Source organism: Haliotis rufescens, unplaced genomic scaffold (assembly GCF_023055435.1).
Source record: "Haliotis rufescens isolate VD_foot unplaced genomic scaffold, xgHalRufe1.0.p SCAF_53, whole genome shotgun sequence".
Lineage (NCBI taxonomy): Eukaryota > Metazoa > Mollusca > Gastropoda > Lepetellida > Haliotidae > Haliotis > Haliotis rufescens.
Genome location: NW_025964257.1, coordinates 1,125,500 through 1,150,182, shown reverse-complemented (window position 1 = coordinate 1,150,182; position 24,683 = coordinate 1,125,500). Strand labels below are relative to the sequence as shown.

General features: G+C 40.0%; 1 protein-coding gene across 1 annotated transcript in view; it reads right to left on the bottom strand.

Moving 5' to 3' along the window:
• LOC125374165 (S-antigen protein-like) overlaps positions 1-8,262 on the bottom strand; it is a 55,663-nt gene extending 47,401 nt beyond the window's left edge. Inside the window, exon 1 of the mRNA XM_048384996.1 lies at positions 8,152-8,262. Coding sequence (XP_048240953.1) covers positions 8,152-8,262 — 111 coding nt within the window. The remainder of the gene's footprint in view (positions 1-8,151) is intronic.
• Between the last annotated feature and the right edge of the window lie 16,421 nt (positions 8,263-24,683).

Below are 24,683 nucleotides of genomic sequence, written 5' to 3'. Positions count from 1 at the left end.
TGCATACATTTCTGCCGAAAATATAAACCACATAAGGACCCTGAACTATTTCTGAATGGCACTCCTATCAAAGTTGTTAAGGAAGCCAAGTTCTTGGGACTTATTTTTGATCATCACTTAACTTTTCTCCCGCATATTAAATACCTCAAAGCTAAATGCCTGAAGGCACTCGATCTATTAAAAGTTGTTTCTAATTCAAAGTGGGGAGGGGATCAAACAACCCTCTTACACTTGTACAGGTCACTAATTCGTTCCAAACTTGATTATGGCTCCATCATCTATGGTGGAGCCTGCAAAAGTAATTTACAAAAACTAGATACTATACATCATCAGGGTCTGAGGCTTTGTCTTGGAGCCTTCAGAACGTCTCCCATTCACAGTCTCTATATAGAAGCAGATGAGCCTTCTCTTAAACAACGCCGACTAAAATTATCTCTACAATACATCACTAAATTATATTCTAATCCGTCCAATCCAGCTTTTGAATGTATATTCCATCCTCTCTACGAAGATCTTTACAATAAAAAGTCATCTCTTGTTCCACCACTCGGAATCAGAATCCAGTCTGCCTTGTTTGCTTCCAATATTAAACTGCAAGATATAGCTCCAACTCAACTGTTTTCAACACCTCCTTGGCAAATGGTACGGCCAGAGGTTGACCTTACATTAACAAAATTAAAGAAATCAGCTACAAACCAATTAATTTACCAACAAGAATACCTTCAACTAAGAAACATTTACGACACTTATAAATCTATATTTACAGATGGATCCAAGGATGGTGGCGCAGTTGCTAGTGCCACCGTCATTGGATCCAGAACAATATCTTCACGTTTACCTGATAACAGTTCCATATTCACTGCAGAAGCAAACGCTATTTTTACAGCACTTAAATATATCAGTAATCAAGCTAAACATAAACAATTCATACTGTTTTCAGATTCTCTTTCATGCCTTCAGGCGATTAAAAATATGTCATCCAAACATCCACTTTTAATCGAAATTCTCGAATTATTTAATGATCTTGCTACTGGCCAATATGACATCGTCTTTTGTTGGTTACCAAGCCATGTTGGTATCATTGGTAACACAATGGCCGATGCTGCTGCAAAAGCAGCCCTCAACAAATCTGAGACACCACTTCTGATCCCATACACTGATTTTAAACCCATGATTCGATCTTACATCCGAGATCTTATGCAACAGAAGTGGGACGCCCAAGTAGGTATCAATAAATTACATGAAATTAAACCAAATATCGGTTACACCTACTTGGGCTGTCAGTCCAGATTTGAAGAGGTCATTATACGACGATGTCGTATTGGCCATAGCAGGTATACACACGAATATCTTTTAAAAGGTGAGAATCCTCCATTTTGTATCCCTTGTGATGAGAGAATCACTGTCAAGCATGTCCTGCTTGATTGTGTTGATTTTTCCATCACAAGGGATAAATATTTCAAAGTTTCATCCTTAAAGGATCTTTTTAATATCAGTGTTCATTTAATTATTAACTTTTTAAAAGAAATTGAATTGTTGACCAAATTTTGATTGATATGTTTTGTATATAGTATAGTTTTTAAAATTGGTAAAATAAATTTGTTAACTGAGATTGTTAGTGGCTGTATCCTCGAAGGGGGTTGAAGTAGTGTAAAATTATTGTCCCCCTGAGAGGGTATGTAAGACCACGTCTTTCAAAGTATATTTATTTTGGCCACATTTTTAATAGTAGTATATATGTTCGTTTAACTTTGGCTCAATTTGTCATAATCGCCAACAGCTGAAGGGATGATGTAAATCCGGCTGGGATCCATGCAGGTAGCAAAAGTAATATAAGTCCCCATGGACCCTAGCATGGTGATCTGCCTTCAGATGCTGGCGATCTACAGCCCATTTTTATATTGTACTGTTTCATGACTATCTAATGATATCTTTTTATTGTTGTATACTAGTTTTAAACATTCAATCTGTGATATTCTAGTAATTTTACTGTCCTTCGCTGACAGGTTCTTATTTGGTTTACATATATGTTTAAATATTGTATAACTTCTCGTCACGATATGGCTGAAATATTGCCGATGTGACGTAAAGCATAAACTCACTCACTCACTCACTCACTTATTTTTGGTCCGATCGCGTATATCACGGGTTTGAAAATTTGAAAATGAAAACGCGATATCTCATCGGATGACTGTTCTTATTTCTTAAACCGCCTCCGTGGTCTAATGGTAGAGCGTCCGCCCGTAGAGCGGAAGGTCCGGGGTTCGATCCCCAGCCGCGTCATACCAAAATACGTTAAAAGATGGTACTTGTTGTTACCCTGTCTGGCGCTCGGCATTAAGGGGCTAAAACAAGGACTGGTCGGCTCGGAGTCAGTATACTGTGTCTGAGTGGGGTAGTCATGTTAAACTGCGGCATGGTATCTCAGTGAGCTAGCACTATAAATCGGCATCAGTCCGGACTAGTACAAGCATCAACACACACATACACGTGCATGCACGTCGCTTTATAAGTGCAATAATCTTGGACGCGACGTTAAACCCCATTTCACTTCACCCACATCTTATTTCTTATGCCTGACGACTGTCGAGGACTTGGTCGATCAGATGACGCAAATATTCGCGATTTCATCCCCGAAAAACAGGCGATTGTTGATGGGTGTAAAAATGGAAGAGACATATTCTACAGGCGTTTCAAACACCATTACGATACGGAAGATTACGTTAAGAAACCACTGAGTCGTTGCCACAGAAGTGCGCTCGCTAAATTTAGATGCGGGGTAGCCCCATTAAAGTTAGAAACTGGCCGCTATTCATATATTCCAGCAGAAGAGCGATTTTGATTTAACTGTAGAGACTGTGTGGAGGACGAGATACACGTCTTACTTTTATGCCCACTATATAATGATGTGAGAACAGATCTTCTTAAACGATGTACTTTTACCGATCCGTATTTCAAAGGCTATTCCTACTGTGAGCAATTTACACTACTTCTATCCAGCTCCGATCTCACCTTTTACGTGGCCAAAACCTGCTATGATATTTTATTGAAGCATCGATCTAATTTATATTCATGATGTATATATTGTTTGTATGTTCATTTTAGTATATAAGTTGGTTTTATGACCATATCGTCTCTCATAACTCGTTTTACGACTGGCCGTAAGTTTTAAGCATGTTTTGATTTATATGTATATTGTACAATGTACCTTATAAATTATTGTCTGTCTTGTCTATTCGTGTCAACAATGACAGGGAGCCGTAAATAGCTTTTATACGAATGTGTACCAGTCGTGTTTAAGGGAAGGACTGTTCCCATCACCTACTGCTGACAAGCACAGTGTTTGAGAGAGTTGATTTAAAACTCGGAAAGACTAAGAATACGTTATTATCTTCCCTAAATAGTTGAAAGAACTTAAGTGGAAATTCGACAAGCTGTGGCAGCAGTTATGTTTTCGGAACCCGGATGTTGATTTTATGAAACATTCTCTGATTGGCTATAGATACGTGCGATAGTCCAAGGATATGTATAGCACAGGAAAATGGCCTTTATGTGGTATAAGCAGAAATGATAGTCTGTGACCACCATGTGAGGGTAGGAAGTTTAACCTTTTGCATAAAGGTGACTTTTAAGTGTAAGATATTCGCAGAAAGGCGAATAGAGGTGTACTTTGAAGTTACGGGTTGTTTTACTTGTGCTTACTTAAAGGATAATGTTTGAGAGGTGGTGTGATCTGACTTGCCTTTTACGGGATGAGCTATGAGTCCAAAGCTTTATTAATCATTTACAAAATACTACTACCGCTGTCCTTCCCTCTTCACATAACCATATCTAAAATAGTAATTAATTTTTGGCACAAACTGGAAATTCATAATAATCGTATTTAATTAATTATCACAATATGCTCTTAGCTTTAGGAAAATGTATAATTTTGTAAATCCAAGAGTTAACAGCTTGTTAATCAATGTCCAGCAACTTCTTGATAACTGTGGCATATCACACGTGTTCAATGACCCATATTTGTACAATATAATACATCTTTTGTACATAATACAACTGCACCTACAATTCATGTATATTGCACATAACTTTAGAGAAAGAGGGGTGGGATAGGGGTGTGTGAGATATCTCCTGATTTGTCCCTGATTGTGGTGACATTGATTAGGGAAGTTGTATATATCTAGGCAGAACTAATTTGTGTGTTTGTGTGTGATTTATATAATATATATATTTAATTCTTATGAGTAAAACATGTTGTTAACATAAGATACTTAATAGTTATAATGTATATATTTTAGCAGACCTACAAAAAAAAAAATTCATGTCAGTTTATGGCATATTCTCAATTGCTCTTTGTATTAAATGTGTTTTATATTCTAATAGGATGAACACCAAGGACAGATTCAGTGCCAGAGCTTTGATTGAATATGAACAGAATGAAATTACACAGTTTGAAGTTACTGATGAAACAAAAGGAGACATCCTGTTTTGCCATAAAAGCATGGAGAAATAATACATTGTATAATCATGGATCCTTATGGCTGTTGGTTGTCCATTAAGGACTCACAATTTAATATTCCCTGTATGCGTAATGTACCTCAGCACATGTGACGTCACAATTTCACTGTTGTATCGATGTGTGTGCATATGTTTAAACCTGATGATAGGATACACAATAGCCTACTGATATATTGATTTATGTTTTCATTCTGTATTTAATACTCAATAAGTAGTATATTGTTTACAACAACCTGGTCTGATAACTACACCGGCTAGAAAGTATGCACTCACATAGTCAAGAACATGTTGTATAATAACTATATAATAGTGATTCAAAAACACATGGGGGCGGTCGGGTAGCCTAGTGGTTAAAGCGTTTGCTCGTCACGCCGAAGACCCGGGTTCGATTCCTGACATGGGTACAATGTGCGAAGCCCATTTCTGGTGTCCCCCGCCGTGATATTGCTGGAATATTGCTAAAAGTGGCGTAAACCCATACTCACTCACTCACTCAAAAACACATGCTTTTGATATTGTCAGAATTATTAAATGGACTCTTCTTTTAGTAGAGATTTCTTATGATCATGGAATTGATTTTGTCGCTGTTATTTACATTCAAGTCTGAAACACATCAGGGTCCCTCCACCTTGTAATTTCGAAGGTGGAGGGAGTTCCATGACGATGTGTTGACGACTTGACATCACCTCAGGGTCCCTCCACGTATTTTCGACCGTGGAGGGTGTCCCACAAAGGGGTGCTGACAATGACCTGAATGACCTCAGGGCTCCTCCACATTGTAATTCCAATGGTGGATTGAGTCCCACAAAGGGGTGTTGTAGCGATACATGTTTGAATCCTGAATCAATTTTGATAAAATGTTTTATCTATTTCAAATTTGAAATACCTCAGGGTCCCTCCACATTGTAATTTTGATGGTGGAGTGAGTTCCATGAAGGAGTGTTGATGATTTGAATCACCCCAGGGTCTCTCCACATTGTAATTTCGACGGTGGAGTGCGACTCATAAAGGGGCGTTGACGACGATAAAATTTCACACAACATCAGATTCATGATGACTTTTTTTTAAAGCTGAAGCAATGTTTGTAAGGTATTATTTTGGTTTCGCTACAACCTGGTCTGTATGTAAATGAAAGCCACAAAAACCATTTCATAATCACACAAAATCTTTCCTAAAAGCAGAAGTCATTGTATGTTGACTTTATCACACGCATGTGTTCATAAATCACTATGAATTAGTGATATCAGGTGTTCATTAAAAGGTGAGTGTTTCTTTGATTGCTGGAGTAGTTATGAGGCCAAGTTGTTGAAAACACTAAATACTACTTTCTGAATGTTGGAAACAGAATTAAAGCATGATTCGATACACTGGTAGGTGTATTATGGATTGTGTCATCAGGTTTAAACATATGCACACATATCGATACAACAGTGAATTGTGACATCAGATGTGCTGAGGTACATTATGCATACAGGGAATATTAAATTGTGAGTCCTTAATGGACAACCAACAGCCATAAGGATCCATGATTATACAATGTATTTTTTCTCTGTGTGTTATTATGGTAAATATGATGTCTCCATCTGTTTCACCAGTAACTTCAAACAAACTCATTTCATTCCAGACGCATATAGATCTGGGATAGAATAGGTCTTCAGCAACCCATGCTTGCCGCAAGAGGCGACTAACGAGATCGGGTGGTCAGGCTTGCTGACTTGGTTGATCCATGTCATCATATTCTAATTTCATGGATCGATGCTCATGTCAGTCAGGCACTCGTGAAGAGCAACCTCCTCGTGGTGAGTGCTGGGTAGCGCTAATAGCTCTTCCCCCGTGTGGAACCGGGGTAGAATATTTCCACAGCACCCCATTGCTGGTCGTAAGAGGCGACCAAAGTGGGCAGCCCGTTTGCCGTGGGTTGCGTCCCTGTGTCGGCGGAGGACGGGAGTCTGGTAGTTGAGGGCACTGGTTCCTGGAACTATGTTCCTTTGCCCAACACACTACTTCGACCCTTACTTCGCCTAGACGGGTGGTAAGATGGGCCCGGTCTTATCAATCGGCTGGTCATGCCAGGCCCTGTGCGTAATATTGTATATGCACTCCTGTGTTGTATTATAATGTATATTTTGGACTTGGCCAAGCATACTTTGTATGAATTACCAATTTTTGATGGAATAAATTGCCTAGAGTCTTACGCCAGAAGGCGGTGGCTCATGGGCCAATCTGGTACTTTCGACCTCTGAGTTCTGTATGTCTTCAATTTCTTGTCATGGGCCGGACCAGCCTGGCATTTTATTTGTTAGACAAATGCAGCTATTCATGTTGTTCTTACTGGAGTATACCACCTCTGTATCCCTGATGTTTGCATGTTGGAGATCCGGTGCAGGAAAACATCGCTCTTTGTAGCACTCCATGGTGGGTGGGGAGCAGGGGTGTTGAAACTTTTTTCTCTCATTATGGATACCCCACAAAACACTGGTTCTCGTAGCAAAAACAAGAGAAGACATGTTGACGTAGATAATATTTCATCTTCTGATGATGAATCTTCTACAACCAACAGTGACTCATGGCCAAGATTTCTAGTTGTTGAAGGCATTGATGGTCTACCTCTCAAGATCAACCCTTTTGTAGTTTCAAAGGCTATTCAAGGAATTTGTGGTGACGTTCAAAACGTCACTCGTCTTCGATCTGGTTCTCTCTTGATAGAATGCTCCAAGAGACAACAATCCATAAATTTGTTGAATGCTCATCATTTTGCCAATACTGCAGTTACAGTATCTATCCATAAATCTTTGAATTCATGCAGGGGCATTGTCCGCGACCGAGCGAAATGCCTGTCTGACATGTCAGAAGGGGAGATTGCTGAGGAACTAAAATCTCAAGGTGTTACAGCTGTAAAACGCTTTACACGAAAAGATCATGATAGTGTTGTAAACACTAACACTTATTTATTTACATTTGCTCTTTCGAGGCTCCCAACCTCAATCAAAGCTGGTTATTTTAACATCGGCGTGGATGTGTATATACCACATCCCCTGTGATGTTTCAAGTGCCAACAGTTTGGTCATGGCGCCAAGTCCTGTCGTGGCTCTGCAGTCTGCTCCCGTTGCAGTAAGAATCATGACAGCTCTGATTGCACAGGTGACATCAGATGTGCGAACTGCAACGGTGAGCACATATCCTCCTCCAAACAGTGTCCAGTCTTTGAAAGAGAAACAAAGATAATAAAAATCAAATACACAAACAATATTTCCTTTTCTGATGCAAAGAAATTGGTAAAGGAACAACCTCATAACAGTTTACAATCCAGATCTTACTCTGCCATAGTCTCCTCTCCTAAGCAAACTGTTGATCATGCTTGTCAAACAGATATTTCCTGGGTCTCGGATCAACAGACAATGTTATGTTCCACTACTGAGGAATTAACGTCGTCGTCTGAAACTCAGACTGATAACCAATTCACCCCTTCTTCTCTGGAGCGTGAACCTGAACCACAGCCTAAGCCTGAGATTCAACCACACCCTGAGTCTGAGACTGAGCTTGAACCTCACCTTTTAACAAGGAAAGAGAGAAAACAAATGAAAAAAAAGGAATTAAGGACCCTGAAACATCTGAAGGCACCTTCAACAATACCTGTCGAGGTTCACAACACCTTTGAACCTCTCGATATGGAAGTGTCTCCATCGTTGTCGTTACAGCGTATGGGACCTTCACCCCGTTCCCGTTCTCCAATTGAGCCTCCATGAGTTGCTCTCACCACTTTATACAATGGAATTGCAGAGGACTTCGTAAGAATTTTAATGAGATACAAGTACTAGTTCAAGATTTTAAGCCGTCAGCTATATGTCTCCAAGAGACATATCTTAAACATACGGATACATTTGATCTGAGGCAGTATAATTGTCATCATTCTTTTTCTCCTCCGGGTGACAAAGCCACTGGAGGCTCTACTATTTTAGTCAGGCATGACATCATACATAGTGATGTTCCTTTAAATACAACTCTTCAAGCTGTTGCTATCCGCCTTACCTTGCACATTGCATTCACTTTGTGCTCTTTATATATTCCACCTTCGTCTACACTTCGACTGTCTGATCTTCAGCATTTGTATGATCAGCTCCCTAAGCCGTGCATCATCATGGGCGATTTAAATGGGCACAACCCTTTATGGGGAGGTACAACTACAAACAATAAGGGGAAAGTTATTGAGGATTTTCTATCTGATAATAATTTATGTTTATTTAATGACGATTCCAGCACCTATTTACATCCTGCCACAGGAACTTACTCTGCACTCGATCTGTCCGTCACTGATTCAAATATTTACAATGAGTTCAAATGGTCTGTACATGATGACCTTTGTGGAAGTGATCACTTTCCTACTGTCCTACAAGCATTGACACCGAATGATGACCCACCTTCGTCACGGTGGAATTTTACAAAGGCAAATTGGTCCTTGTATGAAACATTATGTGCTGAAAAATTAAAACCGGATCATTTCACTAATGTACCAGATCCCATCCAGTTGTTTTCGAGTCAACTCAATGACATTGCTGACCAAACAATTCCGAAGTCCTCTGCAAATCCTCACATTCGTAAACCATGGTTTACCAATGAATGCAAACAAGCAAGAAAGTGTAGGAAGAAAGCGGAAAAATATTTCCGTAAACATCCTACAGTACATAACTTGAATACTGTTAAAATAACTAGTGCCAAGGCACGACGTGCTTATAAACATAATAAGCGTCAATCTTGGAGGAATTATGTCTCCAGAATTAATTCACGCACACCCATGTCCAAGGTGTGGAACATGGTTCAAAAAATAAAAGGTAAAGGTTCTAAATCGTCTGTACACCATCTTAAAGACGGTGACAAATTAATAACTGATAAATCTGCCATTGTAAATAAACTTGGCGAGACTCTTGCCAAAAATTCTTCATCATCAAATTATGTTCCCGAGTTTCAGAGATATCAGAAACAACAGGAAAAGAAAAAGGTTAATTTCGATTCAAATAATGGTGAAGACTACAATGAAGTATTTTCATTGCATGAGCTACATACTGCTCTTGAGCAAGCTCATGATACTGCTGCAGGGGATGATAATATCCATTATCAGTTACTCAAGCATTTGCCCGAATCATGTCTTGAGACGCTTTTAGATATATTTGACCACATATGGACATCAGGGAATTTTCCTCCTTCATGGCATAATGCCATTGTGGTACCGATACCAAAACCTGGCCAGGATCATACTGATCCCTCAAATTACCGCCCTATATCGTTAACCAGTTGTGTTTGCAAAACCATGGAACGAATTGTAAATAATAGATTAGTATGGTATTTGGAAACCAACAATCTTCTTACCAATATTCAATGTGGTTTCCGAAAAAATTGAAGTACTATCGACCATTTGGTACGATTAGAATCCTTTGTTAAAAATGCTATTGTAAATAAGCAACACGTAGTATCAGTTTTCTTTGATCTTGAGAAAGCTTACGATACTACTTGGAAGCATGGCATTCTAAAGGATTTACATGATTTTGGTTTAAAAGGCAGGTTGCCTCATTTTATATCACAATTTTTAACAGACAGACAATTTCAAGTCCGAGTGGGTTCCACCCTGTCTGACCATTATAGGCACTCGTGAAGAGCAACCTCCTCGTGGTGAGTGCTGGGTAGCGCTAATAGCTCTTCCCCCGTGTGGAACCGGGGTAGAATATTTCGACAGCACCCCATTGCTGGTCGTAAGAGGCGACCAAAGTGGGCAGCCCGTTTGCCGTGGGTTGCGCCCCTGTGTCGGCGGAGGACGGGATTCTGGTGGTTGAGGGCATTGGAGCCAGGAACAAGTGTTCCTTTTGCCCAACACACCACTTCGACCCTTACTTCGCCTAGACAGGTGGTAGAATTGGCCCGATTCTATCAATCGGCTGGTCACGCCATGCCCTGTGTATGCAACACGTTCATATTATAATTTTTCGATTGATGTGACTGTTGGGTATGAATCTTATACATATACATTCTTTGTTATCAACTTGCCTAGAGTCCCATGCCAGAAGGCGGTGGCTCATGGGCCAATCTGGTTATATAGACCTCTGAATTCTGTGTTCTTGAGAAATGTGTCATGGGCCGAACCAGCCTGGCATTTCTTCTTTAAGATATCATGGCTTTTTATGTCTGTATTTTCTGGAGTATAACACCTTTGTAGCCCTGATGTTGCAGACTGGCTTCCGCTGCGACGTCGTCCTTGTTGTCACTCGATGGTGGGTGGGGAACAAGGGTGTTGAATTCTATTCTTCTACCATGTCTCACCACGCTTCTTCTGGTTCATCAAAGACCTACAAACGTAGACATGTCGATTGTATTTCATCTGAAGATGAAGATAATCCTCCAAATACTGTTTCTTGGCCTCGGTTTATAGTCATTGCCTCTGCCGATGGCAGTCCATTGAAATTAAACCCGTTTGCTATCTCCAAGGGCATAGAAGGTGCCTGTGGAGTAGTAAAAAATGTGACCCGACTCCGAAGTGGTTCAATTCTGGTTGAATGTTTACAGAGGCAACAATCTGTTAACCTGCTGGGACTACAGCAGTTCGTTAACACCAAGGTTGTTGTCTCTGAGCACAGGACTCTGAACTCCTGTCAGGGTATCGTTAGAGACTATGCTCGGTGTCTTTCTGACATGAGCGAAGAAGAGATTGTAGATGAACTAAAGGTACAAGGTGTAACCGCTGTAAAGCGTTTCACCAGAAAACAAAATGATAAAATCATCAAAACAAATACGTACTTGTTCACTTTTGACCTGCAGAAACTCCCGACTTCTCTCAAAGCTGGTTATTTCAACATCGGAGTGGAGATATATGTACCAAACCCACTCCGATGCTTCAAGTGCCAAAAATTTGGCCATGGGGCTAAATTCTGCACCCGCGCCACTGTCTGCGTCCGTTGTAGTGGAGCTCATGAGAGCTCCGACTGCTCTGCTGAATCTATCAAATGTGCAAACTGCGATGGTGTCCATGTTGCTTCATCGAAAGTCTGCACATCATATATATACGAGTCCCAAATTCTCAAAATAAAATGCACCCAAAATATCTCGTATCACGACGCAAAAAGATTAGTTCAACCACAATCCCAAACTACTGCTGCAAAAACTTATTCTGCTACCGTCTCTTCGCCACTTCCTGTCACGAAAGTTCATACAATTTCCACTTCTTGCCAAACAACTTTATCCTGGGTGACAGACCGGCAGATCACCCTGGAGGATGTGGCTCCTATCACTAGAGCACAATCACATGTCTCTACATCAGCTTCACAGACTGAATTCGATCATCAGGACCAAGAAACAGTTAAAGCATTGGAAAAGGTCAAGGGCGGTGCCCACTTGACCAATAAAGAAAAGAAACAGATTAAGAAACGAGCCAAGGCCCTCCTACACCTGGAGGTGCCTTCTCATACGCCTAACCATGTTGAGGTTCACAATTCGTTTGAACCTCTGGAGATGGAGGTCACTCCTTCCAACTCCATACCTGGGAGTGGTCCTCCCCCACGTTCCAGATCACCGGTTGAGCCGCCATGAGTTGCTCTCCAAATATCATCCAGTGGAATTGCAGAGGACTAAGAAATAATTTTAATGATTTGCAATTATTAATACAAGATCATAAACCATCAGCATTTTGCCTCCAAGAGACTTACTTGAAAACCACTGATTTCATGGATATCAGACAGTATAATTCGTATCATTTCTATTCACCTCCGGGTGCTAAAGCAACTGGAGGTTCTTCTGTCTTGGTGAGGCAGGGTGTTATTCACAGCCCTGTAACTCTTGATACCCCACTTCAAGCTGTCGCTGTCCGTATAACCCTGCACATTGTTCTAACTCTATGCTCTGTTTACATCCCTCCATCATCTTCTATGACGCAGACGGCACTCGTGAAGAGCAACCTCCTCGTGGTGAGTGCTGGGTAACGCTAATCGCTCTTCCCCCGTGTGGAACCGGGGCAGAATATTTCCACAGCCTCCCATTGCTGGTCGTATGAGGCGACTAAAATGGGCAGCCCGTTTGCCGTGGGTTGCGTCCCTGTGTCGGCGGAGGACGGGAGTCTGGTAGTTGAGGGCACTGGTTCCTGGAACTGTGTTCCTTTGCCCAACACACTACTTCGACCCTTACTTCGCCTAGACGGGTGGTAAGATGGGCCCGGTCTTATCAATCGGCTGGTCATGCCAGGCCCTGTGCGTAATATTGTATATGCACATCTGTGTTGTATTTTTATTGTATATTTTGGTCTTGGCCGTGCATTACTTGTGTAAATTCTCTATTTTTGATGGAATAAATTGCCTAGAGTCTTACGCCAGAAGGCGGTGGCTCATGGGCCAATCTGGTGATGTTGACCTCTGTATTCTGTATGTCTCCAGTTTCTTGTCATGGACTGAACCTGCCTGGCACTACATCTGGTAGATAAATATAGCTATTCAAGTCATATTCTCTGGAGTATAACATCCCTGTATCCCTGGTGTTTGCATGTTGGAGATCCGGTGCAACAACACATCGCCCTTGTAGCACTCCATGGTGGGTGGGGAGCAGGGGTGCTGAATTACTATATTTCACCATGTCTCACCAATACCCCGGTTCAACCCGTTCGAAACGTAGACATGTCGATCTTGATGACATTGATCAAAGTGAACAATTATCTCGTGGCTTGGATTCCTGGGCCCGGTTTATTGTGATTGAGGCAGCTGACAAACAACCCATTAAACTAAATCCATTCGCCATTTCCAAAGCTGTCTTAGGAATTTGCGGAGAAGTGAAAAATGTTACACGTCTTCGCAGTGGATCTCTTCTCATTGAGTGTTTACGGAGACAGCAATCTCTGAATCTTTTGTCTTTAACCACATTCGCAAATATTGAGGTTGCTGTGTCTGTACACAAAACCTTAAATTCTTGCCGAGGCATTCTTCGAGACAGAGCTCGTTGCCTGTCCGATATGTCAGAGCAAGAGATTACTGATGAACTGACAACTCAAGGTGTAACAGCAGTTAAGCGTTTTACTATGAAATCGAGAGACGGTGACATCATCCCGTCTAACACTTATCTGCTTACCTTTGCCCTTTCGGCCCTTCCTAAGTCAATTAAAGCTGGTTATCTCAACATCGGAGTGGAGGTGTATGTCCCCAATCCACTCCGATGTTTCACTTGCCAAAAGTTCGGACATGGTTCTAAATCCTGCAATCACTCTGTGGTCTGTCAGCGCTGTGGCGAAGGCCATAACAACACCAACTGCACAGGTGACGTGAAATGTGCAAACTGCAAAGGAACACATCTGGCTTCATCGAAGTTATGTCCCGAATGGCTAAAACAATCAAAAATCTTGAAGCTCAAACATGAGAACAATATCTCATTTTACGAGGCTAAGAAGCTTATTGAAAATCAGTCTCCACAAACTCCACTAACCAGAACGTATTCTGCTGCTGTATCTACCGCTGATCCTCCAAATCCTCCAAAAACTACAATTTCTATCCAGACAGATTTGACTTGGATTACATCCGATCAACCTGTTAATATATCTTCTGTAGTAACTTCAAATACATCTTCTACTCAAACATTAAGCTCATCTGAACCTTTGACTGCTGAGGCTGATGTAGAGATTGTTAATAATGAGCCAGAGACTGTAGAACCAGCTACTATTGAATCTGCTGTTGTTACTTTGACCAGAAAAGAAAGAAAAAAATTAAACAGAAAACAAAGTACGATGAAATCCTCATCTTCAGAGGTTTTGCTCCAGAACTCCTTTGATGCTCTGGACATGGACGTAACCCCATCGTCCCAGAGTAATAGTAGGAGTCCATCTTCCTCACGTGCCCGTGAGAGATCCCCCGTAGAACCACCATGACTCAATCTCCTAACATAATTCAGTGGAACTGCAGAGGACTTAGGAATAATTTCAATGAAGTCCAATTATTAGCACAAGACTATAAACCATCAGCTTTTAGTTTACAAGAGACCTATCTTAAGCATACTGATAAATTTGAATTGCGTCAGTACAATTCTTATCATTCTTTTTCACCTCCAGGTGATAAAGCCACTGGCGGTGCTTCCATTTTGGTGAGGCAGGGCATCATCCACAGTCCTGTTCCTCTCCACTGTAACCTTCAGGCTGTTGCTGTCCGTCTTACTCTACACATAACTTTCACACTTTGTTCCCTATATATTTCTCCATCCTCAAATTTGCAGCAGTCTGACCTTCAGGATTTATTTGACCAACTACCTAAGCCCTGTATCATCATGGGTGATCTTAATGGGCATAACCCTCTATGGGGAAGTTCAAATACAAACAATAAAGGGAAAATCCTTGAAGATTTTATTGCTAACAATAATCTATGCATCTTCAACGACGGCTCGAACACATATTTACATCCTGCAACAGGTACGTACACTGCATTAGATCTGTCAATCACAGATTCTAACTTATATAATGAATTTGTATGGTCAGTCCATGATGACCTTTGTGGAAGTGATCATTTTCCGACAGTGCTTACAGCTATAAACCCCACTGATGATCCACCTATAACAAGATGGAATTTTTCTAAGGCAAATTGGCCGTTATTTCAGAACATATGTACTGACAGATTGCAACATGAACTTTTTCTGGATGTACCTGACCCGATTCAGTTGTTTTCCGATCAACTGAAAGGTATAGCTGATGAAACTATTCCTAAGTCCTCTGTGAACCCACATATTCGTAAACCATGGTTTACTTATGAATGCAAACAAGCTAGGAAGCGTAGGAAGAAGGCCGAGAAATACTTTCGACGCCATCCTACTGTTCATAATTTGAATACTGTAAAAATTACTTATGCCAAGGCTCGACGAACTTTTAAACTCCATAAACGACAGACCTGGAAGGATTATGTTTCCAAAATAAATTCTCGCACGCCTATGTCAAAGGTGTGGAACATGATCAAAAAAATCAAAGGCAAAGGGTCCAAATCAAGTATTCATCATCTCAAAGATGACAATAATTTATTGACCGAAAAATCAGATATTGCAAACAAACTGGGTGAAACTTTAGCCAATCATTCTTCTTCGTCAAACTATAATCCAAAGTTTCAGAAGTATCAACAACAACAAGAAAGGAAAAAAGTCAATTTTATTTCTGACAATGGCGAAGATTATAACGAAGTATTTTCACTACATGAGCTACACACTGCTTTAGCTCAAGCTCATGATACTGCAACTGGTGCTGATGATATCCATTATCAGCTTCTAAAACACTTGCCTGAATCTTGTCTTACAACACTACTGAATATTTTTGATGATATTTGGACAACGGGACATTTTCCTCCTTCGTGGAGAAATGCCATCATTGTACCCATACCAAAGCCTGGCAGGGATCATACAGATCCATCCAATTACCGACCTATTTCATTAACTAGCTGTGTTTGTAAAACCATGGAGCGCATGGTGAATAATCGCTTAGTTTGGTTTTTAGAAACCAACAATTTAATCAGTGATATCCAATGCGGTTTTCGTAAAAACCGAAGTACAATTGATCATTTGGTTCGTTTAGAATCATTCATTAAAAATGCTTTTATAAACAAACAACATGCTGTATCTATCTTTTTCGATCTTGAAAAAGCTTACGATACCACTTGGAAGCATGGTATTTTAAAAGATTTACATGACTTTGGTTTAAGAGGCCGCTTGCCTCAATTTGTATCACAGTTTTTAACTGACAGACAATTTCAAGTTCGTGTTGGATCAACCCTGTCTGATCATTATAATCAGGATCAGGGGGTTCCACAAGGCAGTATTTTGTCTGTGACCTTGTTTAGCATAAAAATAAATAGTTTATCTAAAGTATTACATGACTCAATCGATGGGTCATTGTTTGTGGATGATTTTAATATTTCATGTCGTGGTAAAAATATGCGTACAATTGAAAGACAGTTACAGTTGTGTCTTAATAAAATTCATAAATGGTGTCTTGAGAATGGCTTTAAGTTCTCACAGACAAAGACAAATTGTATACATTTCTGTCGGAAATATAAAACCCATAACGACCCAGAGCTCTCTTTAGATGGTACTCCAATTAAGGTTGTAAAAGAGGCCAAATTTCTGGGATTGATTTTCGACCACCATTTGACGTTTTTGCCACATATTAAATATTTAAAGACTAAATGCCTGAAGGCCCTAGATTTGTTGAAAGTCGTCTCGAATTCTAAGTGGGGAGGGGATCAGACATCCCTCCTTCACTTATATAGATCATTAATCCGCTCTAAATTAGACTATGGCTCCATTGTGTATGCTGGAGCTTGCAAGAGTAATTTAAAACAGCTTGATTCAATCCACCATCAAGGACTTAGACTGTGCCTTGGTGCTTTTAGAACTTCTCCTGTTGACAGTCTCTATGTCGAGGCTGATGAACCCTCTTTGAAACTACGCCGTATTAAATTATCACTTCAATATATCACAAAATTGCACTCTAACCCTTCTAATCCTGCATATGACTCCGTTTTTCATCCTCAATATGAAGAACTGTTTCTGAGGAAACCAAAGCTGGTTCCCCCACTTGGAATTCGGATTAAATCAAATGTTATTGCTGCCCATATAGATTTAGATCTCATCTCTCCTTACCGCCTTTTGTCTTCTCCTCCCTGGCAGTTGGTGAGGCCAGAAGTAGACATTTCCCTCACACGTTTTATAAAATCTGAGACCAATCCACTCGTATATCAACAAGCATATTTACAGTTAAGAAATAAATACGACACTCACCGTTCAATCTTTACTGATGGATCCAAGGATGGTGGTCAAGTAGCATCTGCCACCATCATTGGATCAAAACATTTATCGTCCAGAATACCAGATAATAGCTCTATATTCACTGCTGAGGCCAATGCTATCCTTACAGCCTTGGAATACATTCAAAAACAATCTGTATATAAACGATTTATAATCTTTTCTGATTCTTTATCTTGTCTTCAGGCACTAAAAAAAGTCTCTTCTAGTCATCCAATCATTTTAAACATTTTAGAACTTTATAATGATCTTTCAACTGGCCAATACGACATCGTCTTTTGTTGGTTGCCCAGTCATGTGGGCATAAAAGGCAACACAATGGCTGATGCTGCTGCTAAAGCAGCCCTCAACAAATCTGTGACACCACTTCTACTTCCATACAGTGATTATAAACCTGTGATCAGATGTTACATCAGAGATCTTATGCAAATGAAGTGGGACACCCAAGTAGGTATCAATAAATTACATCAAATTAAGCCAACTCTCGGTTACACCTACTTGGGGTGTCAGTCCAGATTTGAAGAGGTCATTTTACGACGATGTCGTATTGGCCATTCAAGATATACACACGAATATCTATTAAAAGGTGAGGATCCTCCGTTTTGTATCCCTTGTGATGAGAGAATCACAGTCAAGCATGTCCTGCTTGACTGTATTGATTTTTCCATTACAAGGGATAAGTATTTCAAAGTTTCGTCCATCAAGGATCTTTTTAGTATCAGTGCTCATTTACTCATCGGTTTTTTAAAAGAAATAGAATTAATAGATAAATTTTAATTATAATATGTATAGTATATAGAAAGTGATTTTAATTTGGTAAATTGAATTCATGACTTGGATTGTTAGTGGCTGTATCTTCACAGGGGGTTGAAGTATCGTAAAACAATTGTCCCCCTGGGAAGGTACGTAAGTCCGGTAATCATTCAAAGTATCTTTTCATTTTGCTGTGATTTTAATCGTAGCATTTTTGTTGATTTTAACTGTTTGGCTAATCTTTCTGATCATCGCCAGTTGCCAGAGGGATGGTGTAAATCCTGCTGGGGTACCATGTAGGTAGCAGAAGTACCGTAAGTCCCCATGGTCCCTAGTATGGTGGCCTAGCTTCGGTTGCTGGCGATCTACAGCCCGTTTTTATAAAGTGTCGTCTGATTTAATTTGATCGTTTTATTGCTCTAAAATTAGTTTTAAAATTATAATCTGTGATATATTGCTAATTGTTGTACTGTCCTTCGGCGACAGGTTTTTATATGTAATATAAATGTTTAACTTGTTCAAGTCACGATATGGCTGAAATAGTGCCGATGTGACTTTAAATATTCACTCACTCACTCACTATGACGCAGACTGACCTTCAGGCCCTGTATGACCAGCTCCCGAAGCCATGTATTATTATGGGCGATTTCAATGGACATAACCCACTTTGGGGCAGTGCGCATACAAGTAACAAAGGTAAGACCATAGAAGATTTCATTTCTGATAACAATTTGTGCATATATAATGATGGTTCAGACACTTATCTCCATCCTGGAACAGGTACTTATTCTTCTCTGGATTTGTCAATTACAGATTCAGAAATACTGAATGAATTTGAATGGTCAGTCCATAATGACCTCTGTGGAAGTGACCATTTCCCTACTGTTTTAAAGCCTGTGACCCCATCTGATGTTTCTCCATCGTCAAGATGGAACTTTAATAAAGCTAACTGGGCCTACTATGGAACTCTCTGTACACACAAACTTAAACCTAATGTTTTTATTGGGGTTCCTGATCCTATCAAATGTTTTTCTGATGAACTAACAAAAATTGCTGATGAATGTATTCCAAAGTCCTCTGCGGTTCCTCACATACGAAAACCATGGTTTAATGATGCTTGCAAGCAAGCTAGGAAGGCCAGGAAAAAGGCTGAGCATTATTTCCGTCGCCATCCAATGGTGCATAATCTAAATAAATTCAAGATTCTGAATGCTACAGCCAGGCGCGTATTTAAACAAAACAAACGCCAATCTTGGCAACAATATGTCTCTAAAATAAATTCACGTACTCCACTGTCTAGGGTATGGAATATGATTAAAAGAATAAAAGGTAAGGGTTCTAAAACTACCATCCACCATCTTCAAAATGGGGATGACTTGTTGACAGATTCTTCAGATATTGCCAATAAACTTGGTGAAACTCTGTCTAAACATTCTTCCTCGTCGAATTATGTCCCTAAATTCCAATTGACCGCCTCCGTGGTCTTGTGGTAGAGCGTCCGCCCGGAGAGCGGAAGGTCCAGGGTTCGATCCCGGGCCGCGTCATACAAAAAGACGTTAAAAGATTGTACTTGTTGTTACCCTGTCTGGCGCTCGGCATTAAGGGGCTAAAACAAGGACTGGTCGGCTCGGAGTCAGTATACTGTGTCTGAGTGGGGTATTCATGTTAAACTGCGGCATGGTATCTCAGTGAGCTAGCACTATAAATCGGCATCAGTCCGGACTAGTACAAGCAGCCACACACACACACATACACGTGCATGCACGTCGCTATATAAGTGCAATAATCTTGGACGCGACGTTAAACCCAATTTCACCTCACCTCACCTAAATTCCAATTCTACCAAGAGCAGCAAGAAAAGAAATCTATCAATTTCAAATCAGATAATGGGGAAGATTATAATGAAATCTTCTCCATGCATGAGCTCCATACTGCTCTTGGGCAGGCTCATGATACTGCTTCGGGATCAGATAATATACCTTATCAACTCCTCAAACATTTACCACAATCATGTCTAGAAACCCTTTTAACAATATTTGATGATATCTGGACTTCAGGAGAATTTCCTTCTTCGTGGCGTGAAGCTATTATTGTTCCAATCCCTAAACCTGGTCGTGATCATACTGATCCTTCAAATTATCGACCAATTTCTTTGACCAGCTGCGTTTGCAAAACTATGGAACGTATGATCAATAATCGCTTAGTTTGGTTTCTGGAAACCAATAATCTATTAACAAATATACAATGTGGTTTTCGTAAAAACAGAAGTACCATCGATCATTTAGTTCGTTTGGAAACTTTTGTTAAAAATGCCATCATAAACAAACAACATGCAGTGTCTGTCTTTTTCGATTTAGAAAAAGCATATGACACTACATGGAAACATGGTATTTTAAAAGATTTACATGATTTTGGATTACGAGGCCGTTTGCCTCAATTTATATCCAACTTTTTATCAGATAGACAATTTCAAGTTCGTGTGGGTTCTACCCTGTCTGATCATTATAATCAGGATCAGGGTGTCCCACAAGGTAGTATCTTGTCTGTCACATTGTTTAGTATTAAAATAAACAGCTTAGCTACGGTTTTAAACGATTCCATTGATGGATCTTTATTCGTGGATGATTTTAACATTTCATGTCGTGGTAAAAATATGCATACTATTGAAAGACAATTACAGTTATGTCTTAATAAAATCCATAAATGGTCATTAGAAAATGGTTTTAAATTTTCAAAATCAAAAACGAATTGTATACATTTTTGTAGAAAATACAAATCACATAATGACCCCGAACTAGTTTTGGATCATACTCCTATTAAAGTTGTAAAAGAAGCCAAGTTCTTGGGCATTATTTTTGACCACCATCTCACCTTTTTACCTCACATAAAATATTTGAAAAATAAATGCCTGAAGGCCCTTGACCTTCTGAAAGTCGTTTCCAATTCAAAGTGGGGAGGGGATCAGAAAACCCTACTCCTACTCTACAGAACCCTTATCCGCTCCAAACTGGATTATGGCTCCATCATCTATGGTGGAGCCTGTAAAAGTAATTTAACATTATTAGATACAATACATCATCAAGCCCTGCGGCTTTGCCTTGGTGCATTCAGAACTTCACCCATTAATAGTCTGTACGTGGAGGCTGATGAGCCATCCCTAAAACAACGTCGTATAAAACTGTCATTGCAATACGTCACTAAACTATTTTCAAATCCATCTAATCCAGCATATGACTGCGTTTTTCATCCTCTGTATGAGGATCTGTATCAAAAGAAACAATCCCTCACTCCACCCCTTGGACTAAGAATAAAACCTGAAATATCTGCTGCAAAAATTGACCTAAATAACATCTCTCCCACTCAAATACTGTCGTCTCCTCCGTGGCAACTGGTAAAGCCGCAAGTAGATCTTTCCTTAACTAAATTAAAGAAATCAGACACTAACCAACTATTGTATCAGCAAGAATATAATCAATTAAGAAGCACTTACAGCACTTCCCAGTCCATATTTACTGATGGATCCAAGGACGGTGACGCAGTTGCTAGCGCCGCTGTCATTGGATCCAGAACAATATCATCCAGATTACCGAATGACAGTTCAATTTTTACAGCAGAATCACAGGCAATATTAACAGCTCTCAAATATATTAATACTCAGTCTAAACATAAACAGTTCATCATCTTTTCTGATTCCCTTTCCTGTCTTCAGGCCATTAAAAATATTTCATCTGAACATCCACTTTTACGTCAAATAATTGAATTACATAACGATCTTGCGACTGGCCAGTACGACATCGTCTTTTGTTGGCTACCTAGCCACGTTGGAATTATCGGTAACACCATGGCCGATGCTGCTGCCAAAGCAGCACTCACCAAATCTGTGACACCACTTCTGATCCCATACACTGATTTTAAACCCGTGATTAGATCTTACATCCGAGATCTTATGCAAAAGAAGTGGGACACCCAAGTGGGTATCAATAAATTACATGAAATTAAACCCAATATCGGTTACACCTACTTGGGTTGTCAGTCCAGATTTGAAGAGGTTATTATGCGACGATGTCGTATTGGCCATTCCAGATATACACATGAGTATTTGTTACAAGGTGAAGATCCTCCGTTTTGTATCCCTTGTGATGAAAGAATCACAGTCAAGCATGTCCTGCTTGACTGTATTGATTTTGCCATCACAAGGGATACTTATTTCAATGTTTCATCTATTAAGGATCTTTTTAATATCAGTTCTCATTTAGTTATTGGTTTTTTAAAAGAAATTGAATTGTACCATAAATTTTGATTAATATGTTGTGTATATAATATACTTTTTATGATTGGCAGGATAAATGCAATAACTAAGTTTGTTAGTGGCTGTACCCTCGAAGGGGGTTGAAGTAATGTAAAATGATTGTCCCCTGGAGAGGGTATATAAGACCACGTCATTCAAAGTAGATTTGTTCTTGCCGCAGTCTTTAATCGTAGTATATATGTTATTTTAATATGGCTAAATATGTTAAAAATCGCCAACACCTGAAGGGATGATGTAAACCCGGCTGGGGTCCATGCAGGTAGCAAAAGTACTGTAAGTCCCCATGGACCCTAGCATGGTGATCTACCTTCAGCTGCTGGCGAACTATAGCCTTTTTTATATTGTACCATAATTTATAGTGTTATCTTTTTTATAGTTGTCTGCTAGTTTTAAATACTAAACTGTGATATTCTAGTAATTTTACTGTCCATAGATGACAGGTTTTAATTAAGTTCAAACTGTATGTATTAACATTTTTCGTCACGATATGGCTGAAATATTGCCGATGTGACGTAAAGCATTAACTCACTCACTCACTCACTGACCATTATAATCAGGATCAGGGTGTCCCACAAGGCAGTATTTTGTCTGTCACCTTGTTTAGTATTAAAATTAATAGTCTGTCCAAGGTTTTAAGTAATTCAGTGGATGGTTCACTGTTCGTGGATGATTTTAATGCATCTTGTTGTGGTAAAAATATGCATACCATAGAGAGGGAGTTACAAATCTGTCTCAATAAAATTCATAAGTGGTCTCTCGAAAACGGGTTCAAATTTTCTATGTCTAAAACGAACTGTATACACTTCTGCAGAAAATATAAGCCGCATAAAGACCCTGAATTATTTTTGAATGGCACCCCTATCAAAGTTGTAAAGGAGGCCAAATTCTTGGGACTCATCTTTGATAGCCATTTAACTTTCTTACCACACATTAAATCACTTAAAGCTAAATGCCTGAAGGCGCTTGATTTATTGAAAGTTGTATCAAATTCCAAGTGGGGAGGGGATCAGACAACCCTCCTACACTTATACAGGTCACTTATCCGTTCCAAACTTGATTATGGCTCCATCGTTTATGGTGGAGCCTGTAAAAGTAATTTAAAAAAACTTGATACTATCCATCACCAAGGACTGAGGCTTTGCCTTGGAGCCTTTCGCACTTCTCCTATTCCCAGTCTGTCTGTTGAGGCGGATGAGCCTTCTCTTAAACAACGCCGTCTGAAACTATCTTTACAATACATCACTAAATTATATTCCAATCAGTCAAATCCAGCTTTTAATTGCGTATTTAACCCTCTTTACGAAGATATTTACAATAAGAAAACATCTCTTGTTCCACCCCTAGGAATGAGAATTAAATCAGTCGTTTCTGCTGCGAACATTAACTTTCAGGATATAGCTCCCACAAAACTTTTTTCATCGCCTCCTTGGCAAATGGTACGGCCAAATGTAGACCTTACATTAACTAGACTTAAGAAATCTGATACAAATCCACTTATTTATAAACAAGAATACAATCAATTACGAAACAATTATGACACTTATAAATCTATATTTACAGATGGATCCAAGGATGGTTGCGCAGTTGCTAGTGCCACTGTCATTGGATCCAGAACAGTATCTTCACGATTACCCGATAACAGTTCCATATTCACAGGCACTCGTGAAGAGCAACCTCCCCGTGGTGAGTGCTGGGTAACGCTAATAGCTCTTCCCCCGTGTGGACTCGGGGTAGAATTTGTCCACAGCACCCCATTGCTGGTCGTAAAAGGCGACCAAATTGGGCAACCCGTTTGCCGTGGGTTGCGCCCCTGTGTCGGCGGAGGACGGGATTCTGGTGGTTGAGGGCATTGGAGCCAGGAACAAGTGTTCCTTTTGCCCAACACACCACTTCGACCCTTACTTCGCCTAGACGGGTGGTAGAATTGGCCCGATTCTATCAATCGGCTGGTCACGTCATGCCCTAGCATGAAATACATGGCTATATTATTAAGAATATAATTGCACGCTAAACTTTGTTGTCAAAATCATTGTTTTGTTCCCTTTTTGCCTAGAGTCGTATGCCAGAAGGCGGTGGCTCATGGGCCAATCTGGAGATAGAGACCTCTGAATTCTGTGTTTCTTGGGGAAAGTGTTATGGGCCGAACCAGCCTGACGCTTATTCTTTTTGATCTCATAGCTTTTCAAGTCTATATTTTCTGGAGTATAGCACCTCTGTATCCCTGGTGTTGCAGGTTGGCTTCCACTGTGACATCGTCCTTGTTGACACTCGATGGCGGGTGGGGAGCAGGGGTGCTGAATCACTACATAACACC